The sequence below is a fragment of the Homarus americanus genome, unplaced genomic scaffold (assembly GCF_018991925.1).
Source record: "Homarus americanus isolate GMGI-L3 unplaced genomic scaffold, GMGI_Hamer_2.0 scaffold48354, whole genome shotgun sequence".
Lineage (NCBI taxonomy): Eukaryota > Metazoa > Arthropoda > Malacostraca > Decapoda > Nephropidae > Homarus > Homarus americanus.
The window spans coordinates 5,232,986-5,253,558 of NW_024723833.1; the positions used below are offsets into that span (position 1 = coordinate 5,232,986).

The following is a 20,573-nucleotide window of genomic DNA, read 5'->3' on the forward strand; positions in this document are numbered from 1 at the left end:
GAAAGGAAATTTTTCTTAATACTGTACTATATTTATTTTTTATTGGGGGGGGGGATAATTCTGTTCAAATGAAATCCATGCATGGAATAACATAGTGTTATTGGTTCACAGTATTCCCGGCAGTCACAGATCACCCAGCCTGCAGCAGCACCAGTCACAAGAAGCAAAGGTTGGTATGATCTGGCATTATTGATACAGTACATATACAGGTATTCTGATATTGTTCATTTAATAAATCTTAGCCTTGTATGGGTACTGTATATGTGTTTAGAATTTAGAAATAAAGTAAATAAAAATAAAAATGTGATGAAATAACCAATGCTTCATGTTGTAGGTTATAAGATTTTTTATGAAAAAATCTTCCTCATTCTGTAGACAATTGTAGTATTTCTCCTAGCCATGTTTGGTCAAATGTTTTGGGCATATCATGGTGTTGGAGTTGGACTGGTTTAGGATTGTGGGCATATCATGATCTTGGAGTCAGACTGGTTTTCTTCCTGGATAGAATTGTTGAATGAATGTTTTAATGCAATTTTTCTTCTTCAGTGCCACTGGCTGCAATACCAGATAATTTGCCTACTGGTAATCAATGAATCAATTTTTTTCCTCAGATGTGAACAGACCCCGCCCTAGCTACCTTGTGAAACCACCCCAGAATGGAGAACTCCGATCAAATTTGCAAAACAAGATTGGCCAAGCACCTGCCAGATCCACAGAAAATATTTCTACATCCACTGTGAGCAAAGCCTCATCTGTACCAGCTTGTGAGTCTTAACCTTGTATCGTGCTGGTTACAAGTGATAAACATTATGGTGACAGTAAACAAAAACACGCATGTTTCACATGCACGCACACACGCACGCACGCACACACGCACACACACACACACACTTGTCATGAAATGTTCAGTGCAATTTTCACCCTTTTTCTCAAGACTTTCTATCTTGCCTTGGTTATTATACTCCACCTTGATGAAATTTCATATGAATTATATTTAAATATTTTTAATATATGTACAGTAATTGCAGTGTATGTTTCCATAAATGAAAATATATATTAGTCAGGTAGACAGCCAGCCAAACTGTAAATGTGCATACTAATGCAATTATTCTGCTTAAAGAGGTACTGTAGTTGGACCTGCATGCACCAAGAAAATGATAGGTGCTACTCTTGCACTATTGAGCATTTTTTGGCATACCTCACTGAGTTTGGCCAAATTTTAAAGTTTGTATATTAATAAATTATAAATATTGTACACTTGTACAGTATTTGCATTTTGAAATAGTCATCCCTTGGTTATAGCGTACTTGGTTATCGCGATTTTCGTTATCACGCCTCCATCAAAATCTGCATACCTGCTGTTATAGCGCATTTTTCAAGCTGAGAATTTCGTTATCACGCATTTGCCTCCAGGTGTTTTTACCTATTTGCTTCACCTACATCGATTGAGGCTAAAATCTTTCACCTACAAATTGACAATACCACATTTGCTGTAATCATACATATCTAAGTTGCCTCAACAATTGCAACCCCAGTTGCAATTTCAAATTCTGTGTCATTACTAAGGCATAACGAAGTCTTGGGTGCACACTAAGATTGAGAGAAAACGGAGGACTCGGGCATCCTGAAGCGATGAGAAAACAGACTCCTCAGACGTGGGACTCAAATAAAGAAAGCATAGCTTCATGTTTTGTGGACTACAGTATTGAGCGTACCCTTTTCATCACTTTGTAATAAACCTAGCCATGCCTCTGTGTGTTTCTGATACTTACCATAACATTATCTATATCTTAAGTGGGTCTAAATGGTCGTAAAATGGGAAAATTGGGGTTGGGTCTTGGGTGCCTGGAACCAAGTAGAATAAATCCCATAGGCTCTGTACTTTCGTTATCGCGTTTTTCGTTATCACGCACTCGGCACGGTCCCAATTAGGCGTGATAACCAAGGGATGACTGTACCTGTATACTAAGGCCATGAGATGATTGAGTTAACACATGTTAAAGATGCCACTACAGTTGTGATATTTCTGAGTTTCAACATTTTAAAGAGTTGATACAAACTTAGACTAGAGTGTGGCATTTTTATTGCAAATGTAATGGTATACAGTCAACCCTCACTTTACGCGGTTAATATAACCCACAGGGTACCGCGGAAAGTGAGAAATGCGTAAAGTGAACATAACATAACATATGGGATTAATTGAAAGAGTCCGGGCCGACCCCCAAACTCCACTTTTTGACGACACACAACTATGTTGTAGTAAAAATTTTATCTTAACTTTATGATGGTATGCACAAACAATTAATGTAGAAGAGGTTAGGTTAGGAAAAATAAAGGTTAATAAAAGTTAGGTTGAACACTTACGTTAGTAGAAGAGATGGGTTGGCATACGGGGATGGAGGCTGGTTCCGAGGCAGAGGGCAGGCTACTGGCCCTCAGGTGAGTCACCATCACTGTCATCCACACTTGTCAGGGCCTCCCTGACAAATCCCTCAGTCATCTTCACTGTCTCTACCTCTGTCACTATCACTGGCTTGGGCTGGCTGTGGTGGGTTGCGGGCGAAGAACTCGGTTATGCTTTGCTGATGGCTGGTGTTTATGTTGTCGTGATAAACCTTGAAGTAGGGCTCCATAGTCTGCAACAGCTGGGTAGTGAAGATTTCATACCTGTTTGCGTCAGGGTCGTCGGAAAGGAGCAGCTTGATTTTCTCAACACACTCGATGGCACCCCTAACATTACTATGGGATAAGCGGTGTTCTTCTTGGGATGACGCACCACCTGCCTCTTCACTGACGTCATCATCATCTACCATCTCGTCGGTAGTCACATCAGGATCCCTTATCACCTCCAGGATGTCGTCATTAGTGGTCTCGGAGAAGCCTGCAGCTGTAACACTCTGCGCAGCTTCTCTGGCAAGGTCCACTGCTACTGCAACAGTCTGAACCTCACCAGTCAGATTGACTGCCTTACGCCCGGAATGCCTTGCAACACATGTCTCCATGCGTGACGAACAGTTGCTACAGACATCTGATCCCATGCCTCCACCAAGAAGTCCACAGCTTTCTTGATGTTGAATATTCTCCAGAATTGTTTGAAAAGTATTTTTTGCTCTGCCAACTGTTGATCCTCGTCGTCTTCGCTCTTGCTATCGGTGGTGGTGTCACTCAGGTTACGCAACTCTTCCCTGGTGTTGGTGTAGTCGTTCAGGAGCTTGAATTTTTTTGTTGAGAATGCAGCTTTTACATTACAGATTAACTCTTGGTCCATGGGCTGTAATATAGACGTAGTGTTGGGAGGAAGGAAGACCACTTTTACGTTGGGGTGACGATCTAACAGTAGGGGCGGGTGTCCTGGTGCGTTGTCCAGCAGCAACAAAATCTTGAATGGCACATTCTGTTGCTCACAGAATTTCTTTACATCGGGAACGAAACAGTCATCAAACCAGGAGAGGGACAGTGTAGAGAACATCCACGCCTTACGTGCGGTCAGCCAGTGGACATTTAGCTTGGTCATGACCATGCTCTTGTAGGCGTGCGGCTTGCGGGCTGTGTGGATCACCGATAACTTGAGCTTACAGGTACTGGAGGCATTGGTGGTAAACAGGACGGTGATGCGCTTCTTCTGCAACTTCCGGCCCCGAATCTTGCTGGCATTCTTCACAACGAAGGTCTTGGAAGGTAGCTTTTTCCAAAAAAGACCAGATTCGTCCATGTTAAACACCTGGTCGTCGGTGTACTGTCCTTCCTCCATAATCTCACGTAAAAACGGAGGAAATTCCCTAGCCGCAACACGGTCAGCACTAGCTTCTTCACCACCAATGTTGATATTGGTGATCTTGTTCCTCATCTTAAACCTCTGTAACCACCCAGAGGAAGCATTAAAGGGTTTGGGCTCTGTAATTCCCATCTTTCGTGACACTGCAGCATACAGTTCACGTGCGTACTCCTTAACAGAGCGCGTGTCGACCGCCATGTTCCGTCGCGCCTGACGCACCAAGTAGCTCACAAGTAATTTTTCCGTCTTGAGAAGCACCTGGTTGTGGAAATACTTGATCATAGAAGCACCTGTAGACTGTGATCTTCATATGCTCCTTTATCTTGGCTGCATCCTTCTTTATTGTCCGGATCGTAGATTCGTTCACACCATGCTGGCGTGCCAAATCAACCTGTCTTGTTCCTTTCTCTAACTCTTGGATGATCTTGTACTTCACCTCGTAGCTTAAGGAATGTTGTGTCTTCTTGGGCTTAGGGCGGCTGGGTCCAGGCAAGGAAAGGTTTCTCTCTGGGGGCGGTGGTCCGGCGGAAGCCATTTTACAGAACAATGGATGCACGATTACATGGTGTGGCCTGGAGGGATGAAACTGCTGTGGCTAGGTCAAGCGTCGTCTTTCCTCCCTCCCTCCCTCCCCCGGGTGGACACGTCATATTACTTTAAACCAATTACAGCTAGCAGCGGAGGGAGGTAGGGATGCATGGCCAATCACAGTCCGATACGTCATATGACGTCTGATAACGCAACAGAGACATGCAGTGTGCAACCTTACCGCGTGGCTTGCCCAGGCGGAGGAGGGAGCAGGCGGGTGGGGCGAATCTAAAAATAGCGTCGAGCCGGACACACTCCGCGTAAAGGGGTACACGCACCGCGGAATGTGAGCATCCTGGGTTCCGGCAGGGCACCGCGTAAACGTGGAAACGCGGAATGTGGGACCGCGTAAAGTGAGGGTTGACTGTACAGTATTGGGTTTCTGTCCTCAGTTTGGAAACAGGAACATTGGATGCAGCAAAAAGTAGCTTAATAAATTGCTAAATATTTCTTAAATATTTTGTTTTAAAGATGGAGGAATACAGATTAGATACAGTCATAAATGCATGCAAGAATAGAGACTACATTGTTCCTTTAGAATTGATAACTACTGTATTAGAAATTACATTTTTGGTAACAAACTTTTAATATGTACTCAGAACCTTAATAGTATTATTTGTTATTGGTGGGCATCTGTTCCTGTTGTAGGGCGAGGGATAGCTGTTGCTGTAGGTTCTTTAGGTAAGTTTGAATGGTAACTTAAAGTAGGTGATATAATATTTTTCATATAATAATTATCAAACTAGAAATTTCAATATCCATAGCAGAATGATGTGTGTAACATCATCTTATATGTTAAAAATTACTGCATAACGTTGGGGTGTGGTGGCTGAGTGGATATAGCATTCGCCTCCTGTCCTAAGGGTTGCTGGTACTTACCCTGAGCACCCCTAGTCAACCCAACTGTGAATGGGTACCTAACTTTATAGTTGGGGAAGTTAAGGTGGTTGTGTTCAGTACCAGCCACACTGACTCCTTGTGAACCAAAAGATTTATATTCAGTGTGCTGTATCTGCACTGCACCTAATGGACTGTCATGTATAGTGTCACATTTACTTTTGTCTTGTGTACATACATCCTCTTCAACTGTTTTGCCTCACTTGGATTTCCAAATTCTCCCCTCATTCATTTAAGGATGTACAGTACAAGGGAGTTAAATTACATATTCTTTCCCTATAATTTTACCACCGGTTTTTCTTGGACTGGTGGTTACTCTTGTAGATCTTTTAAATGAAATGGCAATTTTTACTATACAGTATATGAACCACTGAAAACAAGAATTAAACTAATATAGCAAAATCTTCTAATACATTTTAATATTTAATTGGACAATTATTCCTATTTAGCATCACATACACATTAAAATTCATTTATGGTTAATGAGCTGTTTAACATGTGATCCTACACCCTATGGTATAGCCTTTCTTGTTCATGGGCCTGTCATTGTTCTGGAGGCCTGGGCAAAATCCTTTTTGATCACTGTAAATGCTGTATAATTAGCCTTTTCCCCAGTTGAAACACCCATAGTCTATGAAACAAATTCTAACCCCAATGTAATGTGTGGTGATTGCTTCACACCTAGTGCTATGAGTTATGCATAGATTTTTACACCTGTTGTTACATAGGGAAAAGCACTTCATGACTTTGGTTTCACTGGGTCAGGGGTTAAGGTAATGTTGCTAAAACTAGACTTTGGTGTTTGAACAACAACTCAAATTCCCTTGCTGTGATGAACATATTTCTGTAAATAGGTAACATTAAATTCTCTTAAACTTGATTTTGGTCTAGTCTTAAAGTTCACAGGTCAATCACCACTGGTAAAAATAGATTTGCCATTTCATTATTATAATGTAGGCATGTTATTGGTCTAGCTTTTAATATGTAATGGAAAGTAGTAAGTTTATTAAAATCCTTACATTAAGAATAAGATGATACTGTATAGTATACAGTATGTACTTGTGTTTTATGACATCCCGAGCAATACTCAAGTGTGAAGTGCTTCAGGTTTGTGTTTCCTTTATTGGTTGTACAGTCTTCTTCATGGTAACCTACGACTCCCACCCTCATAGTTTGTTGAGTGTAATTTTCATCCACTAAGTATTTGTATACTTTCTTGGAGATGACTTTAAACATTTGTAAATACTCCCATAGTAACATACAATTGAAGGAGATTCCTAGCCACTTTTTTTTTTTTAATATACATCGTCAGAATCTGTGATGCTATACATATGATTGAACTCATTTAAATGATGTTCCCTTACTGTAGGTGGCAGTTGGGGGAAGAAAACTAATCATAATTCTAATGGTGGAGAGTTTTTACCAGAATATTAGTACAATATTATTTATTTGCCATAATAAATTAAGTAAATATGTTATATATTACAGTAGTAAGGTTAATATTGCCAGGTATGTTCTATGGGATGTAAGGTGTATTTTCATTTACATTTAATAGACCAAAATATTTCACTTTTTATTGGGAAATTGTATTATTTGAGACAAGTCACACTTGGGAGTCTTCATTGTCATATCTTCTCTGAAGTCTGTTACACATTCCTGCCCTCATGGGAATGTGTTACGTAGATAGTTAATTGACAGTTAATAACCACAAGAAAAAATCTTCCATTCTCTGATTTGACATATATCCAACTTGTAGACATACAGTATTAGATATTTTTATGGTTTATAATAGTAAAGTAATAAAAAATTTTCTTACATCAGGAATCTCCACTTGAACAATTTATAATATTTTGTAAGCATACCAAAGCAGTTGTTAATAACAATCATGTATTAATAATAAACTATTTTGAAAGAAAGCCACATGTACTTTTCATGACAAATGATTTAAATGATTTATAGTGTACTGTAGTACAGTACTTGCATAATTTATAGTTAGTATCAATAATATCAATATTCATTGAATAATGTCATTTTGGGTTACTATTAGCTCGGCGCCGAAGTAATGTGGTGAAGGAAGTGGATCGTATTCAGAAGAAACGAGAGGAACGTAGAAAACAGCAAGCGGAGAAAAAAGAAGAGAAAGAAGCACTAATGAACCTCGACCCAGGAAACCCTCAGTGGGAGTTTCTCAATATGATTCGAGAGTTCAGGTGGGTGAAGAAAGTATTTATAATTTATTTATTCAGTGTGAGTATTGTACAAATTTCATGTTTTTTCTTATTTACTTATTTATTTTGTATCTATGATGTAAGGGTTCAGGTGAAGAAAATATGCCCTTGATATAGGAGAGATCGATATGTGAATAGTTTTCTGAAACAAACTCGCATAGCTGTATCAAGGATGCCTGTACAGTATGTACAGTACTCTACAGTGTAAAGTTCAGACACTATAATGTCATGTAGAGAAATACAGGTATCCCTCAGTTTGCAAAGGATTAATTTATGGATGATTTTCTTGACTGGAACCCTTGTACAGTACAGATCAAGGGCTAGCTGTGTTTTCTTTTTTGTTGTTTGTTGTAAAACTTTTACCTTTAATGGTAACTTGCATATCCCATTTCCAGGGTAACAAGATGATATTGTGACTACAGGTCTGAAGCTAGGTTAAATGTATTATATCTACTGTATGTAATATGAGGTGATGGTAGAAAATAACATCCTGTGTAGTGACATAGGAATTAGGCAATTTAAGATAAGTAAAGCAAGACTGAAGTGGTGTGAGGAAATTTTGCTACTGTAATATGTGTGGAAGAATCATTTATGGACAAAGTGTGTATGAGATGTTATAGGTTAGGAAAATATTTAATTAGTAACAGGATATTGTACAGTAGGTAAATAGACTAACTAGAGACCATTTAAAGTGGTGGTTGATTATAATAATCAAATCCCTTTTACAGTGGTGGTGGATTATATTCAAATCCCTTTTACAGTGGTGGTAGCTTATAATGACGATCATTTTTAGTAATCCCTCACCAACCATAGGAGAATTCTAGAACACAACCTCATCAGTTGGCTGGCGAGGGATTACTTTATACATTTATATATAGAATTGGAAGGAATGAAAGTTGTGTGTGTGGGTCAGATTATTTTAGTGAACGTTATCGATACATTGTAAAACTCCAAGTTCATGTACAGTAACGTAGAAGTCTTGTACATAAAAACAATAGCAATAGGTCACTTCATGAGAGAAAGATCATCTGGGGAGTGAAGTGACCTTATAGGGATCCCAAAAGCAGGGAATTGTGTCAGCAAAATGTTAAAAAACAAGGAAGATAGTGTAAGGAAGTCTGATTCCTCTATAACAAGCGTGATGTGACGAGACACTGACAATCACATTTAGTTGGCTACTCGGGCACTAGGTGCACTGTCGCAGACACAGTCTGCTATGTTTACAAATTATAACAAGTGCATGATAACTCAAACTTTTAATTCTTTATTAACCTCTACACAGCCACACATGGCACCAGCTGTGTGCCTGGTGTCTGCTGCCAACAGCATTTGCTGTATTAGTCTACATTAAAAAAAATATTTCTAGCAGCACAATATTTTAAAATTTTAATTACTATTGGACCTTGACTGCATATCCTACAGATCCACATCATATCCACTAAACATCCACATCTCCATTAAATACCCACAACAGTCATTGAGGTTTATATAAAAATCATAAGTTTTCTGTTTTTGTATGCAGTGGGGGGGGAAAGACATTTTAGGCTATTTCTTTTGCATTAAAAGTAAATTTTTTTTATAGGTTGCAATTTATTAATTTATTTATATATTTATTTATATGGAAGGTCAAGCTATTCTGAAGCTAGAATTATGAACTTGATTACAAATAATAATTCCTTGGTCTGAATGCTGTTTCTAAAAAAAAAAAAAAAAAGTGTTTATGAAGGGTACAACACAGTGGGAATGAAAACCAAGATTTCCCTCAAATAAGATGGAAAAGTAAAGTCATTATTATAATGACTGTAATATGTTTGAATACAGTTCTGTAAAGTATTTGAAATAATTGAGGAGGGGTTTAGTAGAGGGTTTGGTATACAGTATAACGAATTCATTCGGTATAGATAGGTAATAATGGAATCTGAGGAGAGAAGAGGTATACAGTGATCCCTCGGTTAACGAGCACAATCCGTTCTAGAAGGTTGCTCGTTAACCGAAACCATTGTTTCAATGGGTTTTTGGGTAATTGGTTCCAGCTCACCGAAAATTGCCTAAATTAAAAAAAAAAAGGTAGAAAAGTACTTACTTTGAGGTGTGTATGTAGAAGGCTCCTGGATGATGATAATGATGATGGGAATTAGAATGGGGGTGGAGGAGAAGGGAGAAGAGAAGGCATTGGGGTGGAAGGGAAGTCACCCCATGGCGCCATTTCACCCATAAAATTTTAGTTAACTTGGTGTAATTCAAGATTATTTTTTTTAAATCAACACTGCACTGCATTATATATTGTCAATACAGTCAACCCTCGCTTTACGCGGTCCCACTTTACGCGTTTCCACGTTTACGCAGTACCCTGCCGAACACGGAATGCTCACTTTCCGCGGTGTGTGTACCCTTTTACGCGGAGAGCGGCGCGAGCAGGGTGCGCACAAGGTCGCCCAGTCATCGAAACATTACCGAGTTCTTCACCCACCACAGCCGGCCCAAGTCAGTGATAGTGATAATGATAGTGAGGATATGCACTTATATGGACTTTGAGGGGTTTGACAAAGAGGCCCTGCAAGCCTCTGTGGTGGATAGTGATACAATTTATACAAGTGAGGGCCAATAATCTGCCCTCTGCCTCGGAACCAACCTCCCCCCCCCCTCCCATCCCCGTGTGCCCAGCCATCTTTTCTACTAATGTAAGTGTTAAAAAACCTATTATTGATATTTCTCTTAATTATTAATTGCGTGTGCATACCATCATAAAATTAAGAAGTTATTTTTTCTACAACGTAGGTATTGTGTCTGAAAAAGTGGAGTTTGGGGGTCGGCCTGGTCTCTATTTCAATTAATCCCATATGTTATGTTGTTCACTTTACGCGGGCCGCCGTGGGTTCAATTGACCGCGTAAAGTGAGGGTTCGCTGTATGTAAAATAAATTTCAAAATGACCAATAATTTGCTTGCAAACACAGAAAAAAAGCATTTAGTTGAAGAGTCTCAAGCAAGATGTTACCTCCACTGAAAAGACAGAGAAACTGGCGCCTGTTTGCTGTGTTGACAGGCTGGATGGTGCGCATAAAACTAGTTTCCTTACCTTCAATTATGTTGAATAATTGTTAAAATGACTAAAAATTTAATATTAAACTTTTAAAATTATTGAATAGTATAAACTTCTTGATATTTACTAAAATGGTAAGGAATATAAGCCCTAGAACTGATTACCATATTGGCGGACTAATACTACAGCTGGAGGACCGCCAAATGCAAGCGAAAACATGTTGAGGTCGGCTCGTAAGAAACTCGTTAATCGAGGGATTGCTCGTTAACCGAAGTTTAGAATCTTGTGGAAGGTAACTCGTTAACTGAGGGACCACTGTATACTTGTAGATGTTCATTATAGAAAGGTAATACTGTAGTGTAGACTGTAAAGTTTCTATAGATGAGTGAAAAACTGTGTTTGCCTCCAGAACAGTAGCTTCATGTCTGGGTATGTATTTATCAATAATTTTTTTTATAAAATTCACAAGTGTTGTTAACCACTTAAGGTCAGGGTCCCCTCTGCTGAATAAAATTGTCTGGTGTTAGGTAAATAAAATCTTAAAAGTGGCTCCCCATAGTGAAGGGGTTAATGATGCCTCAGATAAACTAATTTGAATTTATTTTCAGATCACAGCTAGAATTTCGAACACTGAAAGATGGTGATCCTCTAGAAGAACATCAAATTACAGTTGCTGTCAGAAAGAGACCACTTAACAAAAAAGGTAACTAAATACAGTAAACCCATGATATAATGGATATCTAGATCCTGAATAATAATGGACTCTTGTCTTTTATATACCAACATAGTCTGAAGTGATCACTTGGGTCACTTTTCACCACCAGCATTCCTCATCATCATCACCAACAATCACTATCATTACCAACAGCACTCATCACCAGCACTCATCATCACCAGCACTCATCACCAACACTCACCATCATCACCAACACTCACCATCATCACCAACAGCACTCATAATCACCAACACCCACCATCATCTCCAACAGCACTCATCATCGCCAACACTCACCATCATCACCAACAGCACTCATCACCACGAACACTCGCCATCATCACCACGAACACTCGGCATCACCACGAACACTCGGCATCATCACCAACACTCGGCATCATCACCAACACTCGGCATCATCACCAACACTCGGCATCATCACCAACACTCGGCATCATCACCAACACTCACCCTCAGCACCAACCCTTACCATCAACACTATCCATCACCAGCACCACCACTCACCGCCAGCACCACCACTCACCGCCAGCACCACCACTCACCGCCAGCACCACCACTCACCGCCAGCACCACCACTCACCGCCAGCACCACCACTCACACAACACTTACCAACACAAACCACCACTCACCAACACAAACCACCACTCACCACCACCAGCACAAACCACCACTCACCAGCACAAACCACCACTCACCAGCACAACCACCACTCACCAGCACAAACCACCACCACCACCACTCACCAGCACAAACCACCACTCACCCACCACTCACCAGCACACCAACTCCAACCACTCACCAGTTTCTCACACCACCACTCACCAGCACGACCACCACTCCCATGTCACTACACCACCACACCCACCTCACCACCAGGTGCTCCACTCCCCACCATCAACCTCCCCACCATCACCAACCTCCCCCACCATCCTGCCTCCCCACCATCCCCTCCCCACCATCACCAACCTCCCCACCATCACCAACCTCCCCACCATCACCACACTCACCCCACCATCACCAACCTCCCCACCATCACCAACCTCCCCACCATCACCAACCTCCCCACCATCACCTCCCACCATCACCACACTCCCCACCATCACCACTCAACCTCCCCACCAACAACTCCCCACCAGCCTCCCCACCAACCTCCCACCAACTCCCCCCAACCCCCCACCACCTCCCCCCCACTGCTCCCCTCCTCACCACTCACCACCACTCCCATCATCCCAACACTCCCCAACACTCACCATCATCGCCAACCTCACTAGCACTCACCAACACAAACCACTGCTCACCAACCCTCACCAACTCACCAACCCTCATCATCATCATCACTCACCACCCTCTGCCTCCACACCACACACACACTTAACCAACCGGTACTATATGTGTTACTAACTTGTAGAGCCGCTAGAGCGACTTTCTTTATTCTGCTAGTCTGTAGGCCGCCTCTCTGTTGCCCCAGTTTGAAAGTGTTCTCGTCCTGTAAACACCAGGGGGTGGTGGTGAATGTTAGTGGTGACGAGAGTTGGTGGTGATTAAGGTGATTGTTGGTGGTGATTGTTGGTGATGAACACCAGGTGGTTTTTACAGGATGAGAATGCATTCATGCTGGGGTGACAGAGTGGTGGCCTGCAGGCTAGCTGAATACAGTAATTGTGTAAAAAAATAACTTGGGGTCATAAATATTCACTATAATATGTGGAAATCAGTTCTATAAAGAGCAACCAAGTTGAATGCTACTTTTTTTTCGCGAGGAGAGCGCTGATTGGCTGCGAGCATAAATGGGTATATCTCTCGTTGGTGGAGAGACTGTAAACAAGCATGGCTGGTGTTGGCGAGTCCTGAGTGTTCTGCCTTGTATTATGGATTTCCATAATTTTTTTGTTTTTTGTTTTCTAGTAAAAAATTACTCCAGGAGAGGACCAAAGAGCTCATAACAAATTGGCATTATACAGGGTAGGGCTTAATGGGGTGTTACTGTAATTATAGGTGATAATTTGAATACGAAGGGTCCATTACATTTTACTTTAACGGGTCTGATTCCATAATATATGAACCTGGTCAGTGTGTCTGCTAAAGTCAAGATCTGTTATAGACGGTGATTAATGCTTTACCATTTGTTGTCTGTAGTGGTGTTCCTCTTTTATAACAAGGCCTGGGACCCCTGACACTCGTGTATCATTTCATTGTCACAAACCATTAGCACACTCATTCCCCAAAACTTTTCAACATCCTGTTATATGGTAATACAGTTTATGCCCACCTCTACTTCAAGATGTCCATCCTTGACTATCCTTACGTCATCCTTCCACCCCTTTCACAGATGCACACCATTCATTTCTGAATTATGTTCATAGTTGATTTTAGAATTTGGGATCATTGTTGATAACATGTTGTAAATGTTCATATGGCTTTTGTTAAATTGAGTGCATTATTAGGACAAAATTTAATACTGTGTACTGTTGCTTTTTATTTCTTATTATAAATTTGTAGATTTAACTCTTCCTCCAGTTTTTTATGGATTTTCACACTATTTTGTACAAATTGTTTTATGATATGTAATGTACATTTACTTTTGTGATTCTGATATTAGGGTTTCTGGTGGTTGTGGTCTATTATTATTTAATAAAACATCTGGGGAATATATGTCATTCTCACATGACACATTAAAATTTTATCACCAGTAGCCATTACTACTCTTCTTAATATTCTCTAGTTTACTTTTTGTTCAGGAGGCAGATGCAAATGGGTACTTTTTTCAATAGTCCTGTATTTAAGGGCTATTCATTAACTTTTCTGTAATTTTGAACAGAGAACATATACTGAACAGTATTCTGTCTTCTCTTATTTATGTAAAACTACTATACTTTTTTCTTTGTCTATTTTCAGAGCAGAGCAAACGAGAAATAGATGTTATCACCATTCCTAACAGAAATAATCTTTATGTTCATGAACCACGATCCAAAGTAGACCTAACAAAATATCTAGAAAATCAGAATTTCCAGTTTGATTATGCATTTGATGAATCCTGCAATAATGAACTTGTTTACAAGTAAGTTATAATGAATTTGTTAGATTTCTCCCATGTCACACATTTCCCATTTTTGGTGAGTTGCCTTAAATCTATCCTGTCAGACCTTTAAACAGTATCTAAATAGCTTAGAATGATATGAGTTGGTTGACATTCTACTTCCAGTAGTTACATTAACCCCATTTATTACATTGTCTGTCCAGCTATAATTTACAGGCTCTTGGTTATTTATCCTTTCTTTATTTGTCTTATTCACTGTTTTTTGTTAATGCACATCCTTCTGCGATATATCGCCATTGTATTATATGTTATGTAATTTAAAAACAATGCAGGAGAGAGAATTTGGTACATATACAATGATGTGCTTTCCTATAAGCTGCATTGAGAAGAATCTTAGACACATATTCAATCCCTTTTGACTCTCTTCAAAATCTTGGTCATATGTAAAACCCTCTTCAAATATTGCAGCCACTATCTTAACATTAACTACAGTATTGTAAGAATTGAAATTTTTGCATTTAAATTGATCTACTGGTTTGACCATTGAAAGTAAATCCTCATGGGGAGCAGTCGTAAGAAATGATACTAGAGTTAGGAACCTGACAATAAAGACTGCAAGACACTGTGCAGCATGGAGAGCTGCCATCAGATCACTGCATCTAACCCACATAAAACGATGATGAAGATGTGATGTTGATTACCTAGGTTCTTGTACACTATCTAGAAAACAGAAGGGATTGGTTCTTTTAAGAAATACCAGTAGCTTCCGAGGCAAGAACCTGATGGTAATCAAGGTTAACCCATGCAAGCATGGAAAATGACCTTAGAATTGTGATGGTTATATTTTATATATTGTGTACACTCGTCAGAAATACCTATTTAGTGGGTTGCAGTTCACTATCTCTTATTCATAAATATAATAGAGGCAATTAAGTTTCTTACAATTTACAGTTTTTCTTAACAGATGTAATAATGTTTCATACAATTTGTATCTTAACAGGTATACAGCAAGACCACTAGTTCAAACAATTTTTGAAGGTGGCATGGCTACTTGCTTTGCTTATGGCCAGACTGGGTCTGGAAAGACCCACACAATGGGTGGAGATTTTCAGGGCAAGAGTCAAGATTGTGCATCAGGAATATATGCGATGGTGGCAAAGGATGTATTTATCTTCACCAAGAACCCAAAGTTTAGACATCTTAATTTACAAGTTTCGGCAAGTTTTTTTGAAATCTATGGTGGTAAGGTAAGACATATTTGCTTTTACTTTACAGCAGTAACTCTTAGAGATGAAAATTTATAAAACAAATGTTCATGTGTTTGCCTAGTGGAACACTGAAGTGTCTAAGAACCTCTATTTTTTATATAAAAGTTATGTACAATTTTGGCAGGTCTAGGAAGGGCTAGTATGTCTTTTATAGGAAAGTGTAAAAAAAATGGGGAATATTTATGCATGCACGCACAACTTGATAACTGTAAAGTCATAGTGAACCAACCATTCTCACCAGATATTGAACCAAGAATTTGTCATAAGTATAAAGGCAACATATTGTTTTCCGTCAGATTTCATACCTTATGGGTGATAGAAATCTCAGATTTTGTATTCTTCAATTTGTTAGTTGTTCATGCCTGCTTATATCAACAGGTTTTTGATCTCCTAAATAGCAAGACTAAGCTGCGGGTGTTAGAAGATGGCAAAAATGTTGTTCAAGTGGTAGGTCTACAAGAACGTGTATGTGAGTCTGTAGATGATGTCCTCAGACTCATCAATTTAGGTTCTCAAGTGCGAACTTCTGGTCAAACTGCTGCCAATAATCAGTCCTCACGTTCTCATGCTGTCTTCCAGGTAAGTCTTACTTGTGTTAGTGTAACGTTTATAATAATTACTGTACTAGCTAGATAATATGGCTACTGCCTCTATAGTCACATTTCTATTATTAGTAGTATTGTTGTTTATATCCTTTCTTAATTTGTCACAAATTTGTTCTTGCCACTGGAAGAGAAGTGTTTTGCTATGGTATTCACTACCACAAAACCCTAGAGCTTGACCTGGTGTACCACAGGGTGCTTCATACCACCTGGTGTCACTCATTAACATTTCCTTCTCAAATACTGTACTCACTTGACTAGATGATCTATACATTCTTGCTTCTATTTTACCTTACTATGAATCGTTTGCAGATTTTAATAAAAATTTAATTTTTAAATGTCTTAATTATAACATGTGATCATTTGAACTTAACTCAGTGATGTCATGTACAATAGTTTTAGGGGAGAGATGTGTTGCTGATGTATATTGTTTGGGTATAGTGTGAAGTGTTAAGTTGAAGAGAATGAATGACATTTAGTGTCAAAAGAATGTGTTGCTCTTGGTTCCACCTTCCCTCTGCTTCACTGTAAAGAAAAGCTTGCAAGAATAAAGCCTGTCGTAGGCATTAAAGGTTAAATGTTGAAACTTTTGTAACCTTCTTAGTTACTATCAAAATTTTAAGATTTACCATTCCTGGCCTGACATCATTGCAATTTGCTAAGTTTTTACTTTTAGTTGAATAGCCTTAAAAAAGTTTATTCAGCATCTGGTTAATCGTGTATTGAGTCACCTCATAAGTGGTCAGTGCCTTATGTACAGGTAAACCTCAATTTTCAGTGGGGGTTAAGTTCCTGGAAACCAATGGCAAATCAAAATATCGTAAATCAGGTTCATTATAACATGGGGTTCAATGGGATAGGTTCCTGGCCAGTCGGACACCCTTGTCACCAGAAGAAGAAAAAAATAAAATAAAATAAAATAAAATAAAATCCTAGAATACTACCAGTGCTGCGACACAAACAACACTCGCCACATCAGTAAGAAGTCTAGTTGTCATCACATGTCCCCCTTCAAAGCTAAGGGACTTAAGGGGGCATGGAGACATGAACCGGAGTCCCATACAGACTTTGGGGAGTCTGAAGAGTGAGGACACGAGGTGTAGTCTTCGTCCTGGCCTTAAAGATGGTGAGGAAAATGCTTGCCAGACTTTTTCAGATTTACTCTGCTCACTTTAATCATAATAATAATGATGGGAACTAAATTCTTTTACGAAAAAGCTCATGAAATGTTGTGATGGAGGTGTGGTAGGGAATTAGTACATCATCCTACTGACCTGACCTGATCAATGTAAGATGGAGGTGGGGTTGGGTGTTCTCATGCAATGTCAGGTCACCCAGTCTCAGGGTGGAGGATTAGTGGGTCTCTTGATCTGAAGAGGTCTTGAATAAGATGAAAGCTAAGTAGCAAATGTATTTATGGCTCATAAAAAAGTGTACTGTATAAACTTTTATTCACACATGCTGTAATTGTAATAAAGAAGTGAGTGAAAGGGAGGGAGAAGGACAGACCCCCAAGAATGTGGTCAATTGGGGTGAGCAAGTGCAATGTCCCTCCCTCACCACCATCTAATCCTGGCGAATAGTATTTGATCTAATCATGTTAGAGAGATTTTGATACCATAATGATCCTGAATAAACTTTCTACTAGACTGTTTCAATAAAAGATCCTTAAACAAAATACTTTGACAATATAGTGATGGGGTCTCAATTCTTTTATGAAAAAATGTAAGAATTGTTGATACCACAGTCTGTAAAATCAGTTCTAATTGAAAATTTTTTTTTTAACTAAATTAAACATGAAAATTATATCTAAAAGTTTGGTTAAATAAATATAGTATTTAAAAAACTAAAAATCAATATGATAGGGGCATGCGAGGTGCCTTGTGAATGGAGCTTATCACAATAGAATTTTCCACATTGTATTGGGGAAACTTTCCCCGAGTCTTGAGTGACGCATCTCACATGGACAGACATGAGCTGTATCTAGTTATGCAAACACTACTCTACACATAAAATATATTATAAATAAACAAAATAATGTATTGGTTGGATCTTTTTAAGCTGGGAAGCTTGGGACCAGACCATTTCCGGATTAAAAAAATTCTGAACCATCGAAGCCAAGGTTTAAAGGGGCAAAATAGTGCATGAAATGTACTATTACTGGTACCAATACAACTTACATCAGCATAAATCTAGCCCAGAGCTAGACAAGAATTTACTTGATATACTCTTAAAATTCGATGCCATAATATCTTGACCACTGTGAAAAAGCCATAATTTTGAGCAACATAATACTGTACTCAATTTGTACTCAGATGTACTAAGCTAAAGGACTAAAATATTTATCTCGTGCAAATTATGTGATGTTATACTCAAATTAATCAATATCTTGCAAGGATTCCAGCAATGCAAGTTATATTCATATAAGCTAAGTATGTGACATTTTATAAGGAAAACTTATAAGTAAAGCCTACAATCACTTTCATCCCATTAATCATTATCGCCCTCCTCTATCTGCGTCCCCTGCTGGCTGGGGGGAGGGGGAGGTTTTGACTGCCCAGAGTCTGGTGGTGAGTAGATATCAGTTGAGGGGTCATGGAGCAATTGGGGTTTAAAAAAAAAAAAAAAAATTATTTTCGCTTATAAATTGTCGCCGACTTGACTTAGCCGAATATAACTTGCATTGCTGGAATTCTTGCAAGATGACAATTAATTTGAGCGTAAACATCCCATGGTTTGCACTAGACAAAACTTTTAGTAGTTAATTTAGTACATTTGAGTACAGGTTGTGATAATTGTAATGATTTTTTCCACAGCTTTTATAGTTTTACTGTTGACTTTAGGAGTTGTGGAACATATCCTAATTTTCCCCATAAGCTTAAGTATTCACTATATGCGTCCCGAACCATCGAAGCTGCCAGACTATCGGGTCCTGGATTAGCGGGGTCCAACCTGTATATTACTACTGTCATCTTGAACCCACAGAATGGTGGAGAATCAATTCGTTAATGAAAAAAAGTAAGAAATGCTGATACTGGAGTATACTTTAGAAACATCTCTTTTACTAAAGTAATCTTAATTAATTTTTCTAAGTTTGGTTAAAAAAATAAAATTCTATATGTAACGGGCATGCGAGTTGCCTTGTGAATGGAGCTGTGTGTGTCAGTGGAATTGTCCACTGTTTTCCCCGAGTAAGTGACCATCTCGGACGGACTTACACGAGCCGTTTTTATTTACGCAAACGCCACAGTACACGTACAATATATTATAAATAAACAAAATAATGTACATTACTACAGGTCCACAATCCCTTATCCGAAACCCTTGGGGCCAGATGTGTTTTGGAATTCAGAATTTTTCGGATTTCAGAACAGTAGTATAGTACATATACCTTATATTATGGTAACACCCTAACGAGGTCTGTGGCAGCACCCCTTAAGCAAACGCATTAATACCTGTATTTCTGCAACTAACCTTATGAATATTCACACTGAGTGGGATAAATAAAGATTATGAACAGTATTACAGGTTATTTGTTACAGTACAGTAAAGCCACTAATGGCAAAGAAAAAAGCGAGATGGATTGGGAACCCCAAAGTATACGTGCACACTCAAGGAAACGACGTCATTTATCGTAGTATTAAGAATATGAACAAAAGATTAATTATTGTTTATTACTGAATATGTATTTGATTGAATTAATGTTTATATATGTGAAATGAACAATGCAATTCTTTAATACTATGTAGAATATTAAAACGCACAAGAGGAGACGAGACGCCATTGTTGTTGTCAGTCTTTACACCCATAATGTCAGTTATCCATCTGAAACTGAAGAAAATAAGACCCTGGGTGGTGGTGTAGTAAAATTAATGTAAAAAAAAAATTAATGTTATTTAATGTACAGTAAAGGTAATCACTGATGTTAGAGAGTGATAGTGGAACGGCAATGCACAGTATACTTGCACCCGTAAGGAAACCGTTTCTTTATCTTAAGAATATGTAGAAAAGATTCATTATTGTTAATTACTGAATGTGTATTTGATTGAATTATTTTTTTACATGCGAAATGAACAATACAATGCATTAATAATACGTAGACTATTAAAACACACCCGTGACAATGGTTCTACATGAGAAACTCGAGAAAATAAGACCCTGGTTGTAGCTGTAGTAAAATTAAGGTAAAAATTAATATTATGTTTTAAGTACTTTATATCTCGGCGTATAAGCCGAGGTTGTGAGCCCCCAAAATTCCAAAAAATCATGGCGTTGGCTTATACAGCAGATCTAGGTCATGAACCTTAAAAATTTCTGGTACATAGTAACGAGACACACTATTTACTACTCAAAAACTTCAATGTGACTGCCCAATCAGTTGTTATTCTCTTTCTGAGAA

General features: G+C 38.9%; 1 protein-coding gene across 9 annotated transcripts in view; it reads left to right on the top strand.

Annotated features, from left to right (window-relative positions):
* The window catches only part of LOC121863768 (kinesin-like protein KIF2A), a 149,875-nt gene that overhangs the window by 104,102 nt on the left and 25,200 nt on the right, over positions 1–20,573 (top strand). For all 9 annotated transcript variants that reach the window (XR_006088455.1, XR_006088456.1, XM_042362556.1 and 6 more), the window contains 7 exons: positions 112–169; positions 612–764; positions 7,308–7,470; positions 11,139–11,233; positions 14,163–14,325; positions 15,305–15,551; positions 15,951–16,151. Coding sequence is in view for 7 of the 9 variants with exons in the window: in XM_042362556.1 (XP_042218490.1) it covers positions 112–169; positions 612–764; positions 7,308–7,470; positions 11,139–11,233; positions 14,163–14,325; positions 15,305–15,551; positions 15,951–16,151 (1,080 nt within the window). In the remaining 2 variants the exon portion in view is untranslated. The remainder of the gene's footprint in view (positions 1–111; positions 170–611; positions 765–7,307; positions 7,471–11,138; positions 11,234–14,162; positions 14,326–15,304; positions 15,552–15,950; positions 16,152–20,573) is intronic.